Source organism: Crocodylus porosus, unplaced genomic scaffold (assembly GCF_001723895.1).
Source record: "Crocodylus porosus isolate Cpor-Errol unplaced genomic scaffold, CroPor_comp1, whole genome shotgun sequence".
In the NCBI taxonomy this organism is placed as follows: Eukaryota; Metazoa; Chordata; order Crocodylia; family Crocodylidae; genus Crocodylus; species Crocodylus porosus.
In genome coordinates, this window is record NW_017728943.1 from 105844108 (window position 1) to 105855506 (window position 11399).

The 11399-nt window shown below is 44.3% G+C and overlaps 1 protein-coding gene across 1 annotated transcript in view; it reads left to right on the forward strand.

Annotated features, from left to right (window-relative positions):
* Window positions 1-11399, forward strand: part of UNC93A (unc-93 homolog A (C. elegans)) — a 26497-nt gene that overhangs the window by 1767 nt on the left and 13331 nt on the right. Inside the window, exons 2-3 of the mRNA XM_019548768.1 lie at window positions 3058-3239; window positions 8037-8266. Of these exons, the coding sequence (XP_019404313.1) occupies window positions 3058-3239; window positions 8037-8266 (412 nt within the window). The remainder of the gene's footprint in view (window positions 1-3057; window positions 3240-8036; window positions 8267-11399) is intronic.

The window sequence follows — 11399 nt, forward strand, 5'->3', positions numbered from 1 at the left end:
CTAGATATACACCTGGCTGGGGTCGTTTGACTCCAGTACTCTTTCCTGCTCATGGCTGGGGTTTGGACTCGATGAGCTGCTTAGGTCCCTTCCTACCCTACCAACTATGAAACTATGAAACTGTCCGAGCCTCCAAGGCCTGGAATAGACTTGCCCCAGAGGTGGTGCAAGCAGCTACTCTGGACTCTTTTAAGAAATGTTTGGATGCTTATCTTGCTGGGATCCTATGACCCCAGCTGACTTCCTGTCCCTGAAGCAAGGGACTGGACTCAATGATCTCCCAAGGTCCCTTCCAGCCCTAATGTCTATGAAATCTATGAAATTTCAAAGTTTTGGCTTTTCCAAGTTAAAAGGAAAATGTTTCAAAATGTTTGGAATTTCCTCACAGAATTATAAGTCTTATTTCTTTCCAGTTCCAACCCTAAATCTTCTGCTTATAGAAGTAGCGCATATCATCTGGCTCCTAGTTATTTTTTATTTGTATTACTGTAGTAACTAGGAACATGGTCAAGGATTGGGTGAGGCAGAGGTAGCATAATGGCAGGCAGCAGGGCAGGGGGGGAAGGGCAGACAGGCAGCAAGGGACAGGAGTCAGGCTGCTTGACACCCCTGCTTTCTGCCCCTCACCGCCTGCCCCACCACTTGCCTTGCTGCCACTTCAGAGGTGTGGAGGAAGAATTGAAGACAACCCTCCAATAATTAGATTCTATATATGGAAAATTATAACTTATTTTTTCCATGTATAGACTCTAATTATTTGGGAGGGCTCATCCTAAATCCAGAGTCATTGCGGATTTGTATAAATATGGGCATGTGTGTGTGTGTGACTAAGAATTGCTATTTTCAACCACTGAAAAGCATGAGTCTCTGGACTGGAGAGAATTAGATACCTGGAAAATTGCTTGACTTCTTGAATCTTTGATTCCAGAGTCTAAGGGCTAAATCCTATTTCAACTTGACATGCCAAAGTGGCACTTATGTAGATGCATCAGTGCAATTTCTGGCATTTACACATAGTTCAATTTCTATCTGCTTTGCTACAGAAGCTCCACTCCAGCTGCATAGGCCCCCTGATAGAACAGACTTTCCCAGACACACAAGTGACACCATGAGATCTCCAAAATGTTAGGGTGGTGTCACACATTCAACTTAACACTTACTAATAACAGTTAAAAAGTGAGCAAATGCACATTCCAGCAGTTCAGCATGTGTTAAGTGCCATCTTATGGTGTTGCAAAGCTCTTCCCTTTCAGGTGCAGGTTATCTTCTAACAGGCACTAACTTTGTAGGTCACTACATTCCAATAATTTGAAAGTTCATGAGTAGGAGTTGTGATGGAAGAGGAAGGCCCTCCTAGCTCTGAACCAACATCTCTCACTTCCTAGCAAAGTGCTCAGACCAGCAGGCCACATGCTAGGCATTAGCCAGTGTTCTCCACCAATTCTTTGAAGCAGACCTTGTAAGCCCCCAGGAGGGGAAACTATGCTGAGCTCAGAGAAGCATAAGTTAGAGGGAATGTGGCTAAATAGGATGATCACTGCCCTGGAAGGGTGAGTCCTGGATTCTACTTCCCAATGAGGTAAATACTATTCTACCACTGATTCTCCAGTGAACATTAAATACAGGACATAGAGCAGGGGCATGGGCCAGGAAGCTGGGCATTTATACACATACGTTTGTGTGCTCCAACATGCTGGAGATCTGAAGCATTGGAGCAGGCTTGATTAATCGAGCTGATGTGCTCGACACTGTGTCACACGCTTTTGTATAAACGGCGAAATGTGTGTCAGTGCTGAGAATATGGCGGCCGCGTGATTTTGAACGAAAACACCTTCAGTGTGTTTTAGTTCAAAAGCATGCCATCACCATTTTCACAATGCTGATGTGCATTTTGCCATTTATGCAAATGAATGTGGCACAAACGTGTACAAATGCCCCCCGAGTGCCTCACTTCCAGGGCAGTAACTATCTCACTTTGCTGTGAAGTGGAGGATACAGCTTCAAAGCTCCTCTGTAGGAAAGGGGGCTGAAACTTTAGTTTCCAATTCCCTTAGGCAAGTACCCTAACCGCTAAACTATAGGCCAAAAAGGGTGTATGGGGCCTCCTCCATGTTACTTCCAGCAGCTATATGCATACTGGAGCAATCCTGTTCCAATATGGGTGGGAACAGAGTCTTCAAGTTGCATATGTGCCAAAAATTGTATTTATACAATTATCACTCCAGCCCATAAAGGTAAAATAGGATTTAACCCTAAGCTTTCACCATGATGTTTATTGGAGCAAAGTATTTCCTGTAGTGGAAAGTCACTTAAGATTCAAGAAGGTTCCTGGGCCAAACCAAAAAGAAAGACATAGAGTGGATAGAATTTGCTTAAATCATATAACTCTGGAAATAAAAATCAAATCACTTTAATTAGGGCTATCCAACTGGTGGCCTGTGGGCCACATGCAGGTTTATTTCAAGACGTTAATTTGCAGACCCTGAGTTCCTGTCCAGTCACTGTTGCATCCATCACTCCTATTGCAGCAGCAGCTGGGAGTCTCTGGGCTCCTTCTTCCTCATCCAGGTTCTACTTCCTGCTACCACCCAGTGCTCCCATGCATTATACAGCCCTGGGGGTCAGTGGCTCCCACTGGTGCAGCTCACACAGCAAGCAGCCCCTGCTTAGAAGCTGTACAGCCCTGACTTAAAAACATAAGCAGTAGCAGCTGGTCTCAGAATTAAAACCCTGGATCTGAGCCCCATTCTGCCTTCTCAACTTTAAGATTCTTTATAATCCAAACCTAAATCTTGATCAGAACTATGCAAAGGGTCCCTATACTTAAACCAGAACCTGGCAATGAGGTTGCTAGGGGTCTGAAGGGCCGGCATTGTTTAAATCCCAATCTAGTTTCTACAGCTTTTTCCCTATTTCTGCGTGATGGCTTTCATGTTCCCAGTCTCTGCCATCCTTCCCTCTGTGGTTTTGCAAACACTGATGTCTCAGCTCCCCTCTCACCGTATTTTACATGACATAAACTAAATTCCATGTTATCTGTTGTTTTTGCCTACACAGAGCAGCCTCAACTCAGAAGAAGGCCTGGGGGTTGCCTCATTGAGTGTTCTCTATGCTGCTCTTATCATCTCTTCGATGTTTCTACCTCCATTCCTAATTGAGAAGCTGGGCTGCAAATGGACCATAGCAAGCTCCATGTGCTGTTACATCGCATTCTTCTTGGGCAACTTCTATTCCAGCTGGTACTGATGATCTATTATACTATTCCAAAGGAGTTTAATTCATTGTTGTTATTCTTATTTAGACTTATATCCCCTACTCCCCATGCAAAAATGCTCAGAGTAGCTTATAATTTGCTACATTTGGATTAAATATCTACAGGGCAAATTGTCCATTTTCCCAGAGTTACCAGCATTTAGAAATGTCCTGCCTACAGTAGCATTAATAGGGTTGGAGCATTGTTGCAGTCATGATGGTCCAGAGAATATGTAGAAGGCAAAGGGTTTTTTGGTAATATCTTCTGTTGAACCAACTGTATCACTGGGCTTAAGTGAAGATGTTTGGGGAGGGTCAGGGGGAAGTAAGGTTGGGTAAAAAATGATCACCCCACCTAACTTAGTTCACCCAGGTGTGGACCTTACACTTAGACCTGGACTCAGCGATTGGAAATCAATCTAAACCCATAGCAGTACAGAAGTCATCTAGCCCCTCCCATCCCAATTTACCTTTGATCGGTTGGCTATTTTAAACACAATCTAACATCCCCCTAATCTCCCCAGATGTCTGTACTTGGCCTGGGAGAGACATTAGATAAGTTTTGAGGTTTAAAGTGCCCTTTCCCAAGTCTGGGTAGGAAGCTAAATACCAGAAAAAGCAATGCTTTTTGTTTAATTCTAAATAGTCACTTCAAGGAGGAAAAGAAGACTGTACATTACACATCATTTTAGTTATTTTTAAATGTTATATAACCATGTTACCTGTTTCAGCTGCCCTTTACTTGGTTTGTGCTACTTTTGATACTTTCTGTTTGCTCCACAGCTTTGCCGTCCTCTCCCACTTTTCCAAGTGACTATTTTCATCAGAGGCATAGCAATGTGGCTGGGTGCCTCGGGCTAAGGGGGCAGTGGTGACTTCACCCCGTAGTTGGCAACAAAGCCAGTTGCCCTGGCTGCCCCACCCTAGTTATGCCACTGACATAATGCAGTGGTTGGCAACCTTTTTGTAGTGGTGGGCCAGAATGGCCTGGGTTGGATCCAAGGTAGGCCAGCACTAGGACCTGGCCCCTGCCACCTATTATCCCTGTCCCCAGCTGCACAGCTACATCCCAGGTGAAACTTCTTGCCCTCCAGGTGCGGCATAATGCAGGCAAAATCCCTGCCACCAGAATGCCCCTGACGCCACCCACTACTAGAACGTTACTGAAGCCCCCAGAGCCACAGGACAGATCCAATGGCTCTATGGGCTGGATGTGCCCTGCAGGCCATAGGTCACAGACCCCTGAAATAAAAATTGTTATATTATTTGTTCTTTGGCTTAGGCTGTATCTACTTCTTTTCCAGATCAGAGGAAGGGCACTTTGTATTTGCAAGTTTATCAAACATCTCTCCAATTACTGCTATACAGTGGTATTGACAGAAAGAACTTTTAGATTCTACAATGGACAATTACTTGGGAGACGATGGTATCTTGAGTCATAAACAGAATCAGAAGCTTTTGTAAGAAGAGATTCTTGTTCATATGCAGAGGGATAGACTGGGGGTTGAGAGAGACTTTCTCCTCAGATCCTAATGGCAGGTTAGTGAGGTCAAGGGAGGCTTACCTCATTCTGAAGCACTATGCAGGAGTCAGGCTACAATGGTAGGTATGTGGTTCACAATGAATGTCCTTTCACAGAAGGCATGGGAGTGGCAAGGACTTGATGAACACTCGTCTAACCGGTCAGTGTTGCATTTATAGGTGGTATTTGGCTTCAGGTCAGGTTTCTGTGGGTTTAGGTTTTACTCATTCGAGAGAGACAAGAAGTCACAAAGTTCAAATCCAGCTCCAAATTAAACTTCCCCAGATCTGCTTCCAGGTTATAAGCCCACAGCTATTTTTCAGTCAGTAGCTTCTTCTAAGAACAAAGCAGCTTAGCTCTTCAGCTTTTTGCAGTGCAACAGAGGAAAAAGGATAGAGCTGAGTAAAATAACAGCGTATGAAATGAGTTAAGCTGTGCTTGTACAGGTTTCCCTCACCAGCCACGGTTTTGAGAATCCACGCTTAATAGTCTATATACCATTTTGGCTATCACGGTATACAGTTTTGAGTAGCCACTGTTTTCCATGGCTGCGCATCAGCCCGCCACCTGCCATTTTTCCCCTAAGACTTTTGTTTTGCCAACCACGGTTTTACCAACCACAGGAACTTTCAGGAACCTAACTCCAGTGGCTGGTGAATGAGACCTGTATATATAAACTGCTCTTGTAGTCTAGGTGATCATAAGGCCCTCTTCATGCAGTAAATATTGCTCATTGCCAACTAAAATCAAACCAATGCGAGAAAATGAAGTGCCAAAGGATAGTAGTCTGGATAGACTTATAATACAAAATTTGGGCCCAAAGTGTTTCATGAAGACCCTCCAGGTTTGATTAAACTTTCTGCATATTGCATGCAGGTTTTCCAGGGAAACTTGCCTGGTTTTCAGGGTTGATGGTCCTAGCACAGCTCTATTGTGTCAGAGTCTAAGTTAGGCTTAGCTCACAATTCTGGAATAGGGAGCTCGAAAGCTTTGATAATCCTGGCATAAGTTAGGGCTCTTAGAGGCTCCAGTTCCCTGCCAAACAGCTGAGTCTGTCTGTCCTGGAAGACCTGGGAAACACTGTTTTGGTATCAATTTCCTTAGGGAGCCCAAGAACCTTGAAAATCCAAGACTGACACAGGGTTCACTGGTCTTCAACTGCCCCTAATGCAAAGCCAGGACCTAGAAACTCTGTAACAGACTTTCCAGAGCCCATGACTTCAAGGCAACGCTGCCAAAAGGACTTACTGGGTCAGATACTCTCAGGGTTCCCACCTCTTAGACCAGCTGGCTCCCTGAACAGGAACAAAAACTAAATGTCAAAATACTGAATTTTCCCATGACACTGTACTTTCATCTTCAGCAGTTCATTTATTGTCTGCCTAAACCAACATTAGGTTCCTTATGAATGGATACAACTTAATTTGATGATTTTCTCTTGCACCTCATTTATAGATTAGAAAGCCCAACATGAACCTGAAAACAACTGAGTTCATGTTTTTCCTAGTTGGGGTGACCGTATGTCTCGGTTTGGCTAGGATACTCCTGGATTCTGTAGGTCGGTCCTGGTCAGTTGGTCAAAAGCCGTGGCCAGAGTCCAGCGGGGAGGAAGAGTGGCGTGGTATGCCAAGCAGGTGGGAGGGCAGGCATGGCTGCTGCTGTGTGGGAGCAAGGTGGGCGGAGTGGAGCAAGCACCAACCCACCCACATGTAGCACGTCCCTGCTCCCACACAGTAGCACTGGTGCCTGCCTGCCTCGCTGCCTGGTGCACCATGTCACTCTGGATCTCCACTGGACTCTGGCCAGGACTTTTGACCAACTGACTAGGACCAGCCTAGGGAATTCAGGAGTGTCCCGTGCAAACTGGGACGTATGGTCACCCTATTCCTAAAGCACACTGCTGAAGTGTTAAAAGTGAGAAGTGGAGCAAGGATAGGAAAGGTTTTAAAACAATTAAAGTAAAACGGGGATGTCAAATATTTGGCCCAACAAGTACTCCATCCAGCTCACCCAGCTACCAGTAAGCCAGGGAATTTGGGGATGTGACCACCAATGGACATGGCCATCAGTGGGCATGGGCTGCCAAAGAACCTAGAACCCTGATGAACATGACCCGATTGATGGGTGCAACACAACCTCCAGCTGCCCCATAGCCACCTGGCCTGCCACTGCTTGTGCACCTCTGCCACAGCAAGTGGCTGCCTTGCCCACAGCTACCTGCCCTACTGCTACGGTAACGGTCAACACCATGGTGACTGTTGTCACTGCACTGCCACCACCCCGTGCCCCATGCCAGATCTGGCTGGGAGAAGTCCTATGGTCCAGATCTGGCCCAAGGCCCTGTGTGAGTTTGACATCCCTGGAATAAGAGCAAGGAGCAGAGAATATAACATTCGAACTTTAAAAAGCAAAACTCAATGTATACCACACATCTTAAGCAGTTTATGTACCCCAGATATATAACACCACCTTCCCTTTAGCTACAGAAATTTCATAGATATTAGGGCTGGAAGGGACCTCGGGAGATCATCGAGTCCAGCCCCCTGCCCAAAGGGCAGGAAGTCAGCTGGGGTCATAGGATCCCAGCAAGATAAGCATCCAATTTACTCTTGAAGGTGTTCAATGTAGGTGCTTGAACCACCTCCGCTGGCAGACTGTTCCAGACCCTGGGGGCTCGGACAGTAAAGAAATTCTTCCTTATGTTCCATTTTAAATTGACTTTCCCCTTAATATTTTAAAAATGTTTAGGAAAAGGCTGTATCTTTACTGCCTCTGAGAGTATTGAGGCATTTTTGGATCTGTATGGCTTTCAGTGCAGCTCCTTTTCAGACTGTAATGTTCCATACAACAACCCACATCTACCCTTCACTGAGTAGAGGAAATAAGGCTGTAGGGAAAGGTAGTTGTATTTGCTTCGCTTAACTTGCTTTTGCACCCCTACTTAGTAGGTACAAGCCAGCCCTTAATTGAAGGGCGGGTGGGGGCAGGCAACAAGGCTCATGAATTCAAACTAGTAATATGACACTTATATCCCACCAGATAATGTTAGTTCCACCCATTCCTAGTGTCAATGCATTGGGGCATATTTGTATAAAGGAAGAATCTATTCCTTCCTGCTGTGGCAACAATAAATCCAAGTCTCTGGGAATGATATGGTTTCTTCCTTTGATTGATAGAAAGCAATTTTCAGAGGGCTGTCTGGGAGGGTAGGCTGCTTGGCAAACAGATTCAAATTTATGCTAAACATAGTATTCTTTGGCAGGTACACACTGATCCCTACTTCTGTGATCCTGGGCCTAGGGGGAGCCCCACTCTGGTCTGCCAAATGCACTTACCTGACAATTGCTGGCAATTCATATGCCCAGAAAGCAGGGAAAATTGGAAGAGATATCATCAACCAGTATTTCGGGGTCTTCTTTCTCGTGTTTCAGTCCTCTGGAGTCTGGGGAAATCTTATTTCCTCTCTGGTATTGGGGCAGTCTCCCCAACAAGGTAATACATGCACACATATATATTAAAATATGTAGTTAAAGGTCTGAAATATATCATCAGTGTCTTCCAACTTACCCTGTTTCTTCAAAAAAGGTACACTGCTGACATGGGGGGAGTCTTTTAGATTTTACCTGTTATAACTGAGTTAAGATAGCAGGCAGACTAATGGACTAGTAATTTCATAATAAAATGCAAATTCTCATTTTAAATTTTAAAAGTTGTAAATCAAAGTTTAATCAATAAAACCTAGTGGAACTGATTTTGAAATACTGAAACAAATCACCAAGGAAGAGGCAGAATTACCTGCTGATTAAAGCATCAGACTAGAAACTGGGACTCTAGGACACCTATACATGTAATGGATCTCTGCTCTGACACGGAGTAGACTCAATTAATCGAGTCTGCTGAAGCATGCTAATTAGCACTCTCCAGCAGCCTCCACGTTGTATGTATTCAGCATCCTCATGTCTCAAAATGGCAGAGGGGTGACTTTAACTAAAGCTCGTTGAATAAGCTTCTGTTAAAGCACCCCCGGTGCCATTTTGACAAGCAGGACACTGAATACACATGATGCTGCAGGCACTTTAATTAGAGCATCTCTAATTAAATCACCACCTCCCCTCCACTCTAGAGCACCTTGTGTCCTAAATCATACTGTACCAGGGAACTGTGTGGCTTGAACAAATTATTTCATTTCTCTGCCTCAGTTTCCTAATTTTAAAAGTGGCATAACAAATCTTAATGAAGTTGAATTAGTTAACGTTTAAGACATTACCTAATAGTGTCATAAGGTATTATGAACTCGTATGTCTTGAATGCACATTCTGGCCTAGTGCTTCACCCAAAGGTCAGGTTATGATGGAAATCAGAGGTTGAGCTTGCTACATCTGTTCTGGTTATTGCATGCCAAGAAACCACCAGGTCATATAGGCAAAAATTACTTTTGTCTCAGAGTTTAAAATGCACATCCATAAATGTTCAGGGAATTGACAACATATTTTATCAGTATAAATTATTGGTGCAAAATCTATGGCACAGAGCAGAAAGTCACACCTGCTGGGGCTGAATTTCCACTTCTTTGTTCTTAAATGAACAAATGAATGTAAAGCAATACCAGATCCAAGTGATGAGCAATTATACCAAGTGCAAGGCACTAGGGAATGTAGACCCCTCTCCCTGTGATGGAGCTGTACTGTAGCCAGAAGTAGGACAGCAGTGCACGTGTGGTTTATAACTGTGTCTTGGAGGAGTTTCCCATAAGATTCTAAAGCCATCTCCAAAGGTCTCTATATTTATGGGTGCATGTAGATGAAATAAGGGCCCTAAACTGAAGTGGTGGGTTTTTAAGAACACCGCTTCAGTTTAGGGCCCTTTAAACCCCCATGTTGTGCACACATCCCGCTGACTTACCTGCCTTTCTGGCAGCGGGGAGGGAGGGTGAGCTGCCAACCCCTCTGGGCTGGCGGGTGGGAGATGGGCTGGTGTTTTCCTCTGCAGCAGCAGCCCCTCCCTCCCCCGTGGCACCCACCCACAGACACCCGGCTTGGGTTCCAGGGGGCACCACAGCTGCAGAGAGAAGCAGTGGGCCCTCATGCAGCTCAGGCAGCCAAGCAGGCTCCAGGGGAGAAAATAAATAAAAAAGATTATGCTCCCCACTTTTCTTGGATGGACCCTGCCTTCCCAGGCTGCTGCCAGGCTGACTGCAGGGCTTCCTGCACAGCCTCTGAGCTGCATGGAGACTGGTGCTTCACTCCACAGCTGTAGAGGAAACTCGGAGTTTTAGTTTGCTGGGCCCCAAGTCATTTAAGGCGCATTATGCCATTGGATTTGCTACAGTGGCTGGAATTAATGTGCAATACACCACCAATGCATGCAAACACTGACACCATTAAAGTGGTGCAAAAGCATTTAGCCTGTATTAAAATGTCATACATACATGCCTGCCATTTTGTCTACACACAGCCTGGCTTGTTAGAGTGCTCAAGAAAAGCGTTGAATTAGCAACTCTCAAATCAGAAGTCCAGATTTATCCACAATGCAATTATAGCCTGGAGAGTGGCCTCAACAGCTGGCCTCAACTGTGTATGTCTTTGTGGGTGAGACAGAAATGCAGTCTCCTGGCCATTCAATTCTTAGCCCCTCTGAAGTTATGAGAAGGGGTAACCTCATGTGTTTTCCAACATAAGCAATTATTTTTCTTGTAATACCTTTAAAAAGGTAAAATATGCTCATTTGGAATAAACCTTTAAAATGCAGATCTCCCCCAATTATTTGTACTTACAAACCAGGCAAAACCCCATCACAAGAGCCCACCATCCCAGTGCAGGCAGGACATTTCTGATTTTAATGGGAATCCTTGTGACACAGGGAAATATTGTACAAGGAAATACAAGGAAAGGTACTAAGGTTTGCTTAGTGTGGGTGGAAACCTGATCTAGATTTACTTCTTTGTTCCCAAGCTTCAGAAATGCTCTAACTTCTGATTTTCTTCTCCAGGGGCCTTTGGAACTGTTAAAAATAGTCAGAGTACAGTGTCTGGGAACTGATGAGGCAGATCAAATGCAGAGTTATTTCCTAATGGCCATTTACTTACATTTTTCATAAACTTCGAAAGTGGCCTAAAAGTCAGAGTGAGAATGACCCTCATCAATTTAACACTTCCTGAATACTGAATACTGGATTTCTGAAGGTCCATTTATCCAGAGCTATGTAACTGTGGCCAGTGACAACAGCAAACTTTTCTTTTTATCCACAGTTTTAAATGTTATAGTAGGGTAAACACAGAGCTGTTTATGTGGTTAATAAACAGTTCATGTAACTCTTTGTTTGTTTGCAAGTGGTGATGAAAGCAAACCAAATTAAATGAATACATTATTATATAGTTATACAATAGGGCTAATTAAAGAATGACCCTAGATAAGCTTTATTGCCATTTCTTGTTCTTGAACAAACTCTGCAATGAAGGCTGTTGAAACAATGTTGTACCTTCCTTTCCCTCACTAGTCCCTCCCCTTCCTGGCATTCATGACCTATTGAGGAACATTTGTGATAACTACTTTGCATTTATATAATGTGCACATGAGGAAATTGTCTGTGATCAGGACACAGAGTTGTGTGTGTGTGTGTGCGTGTG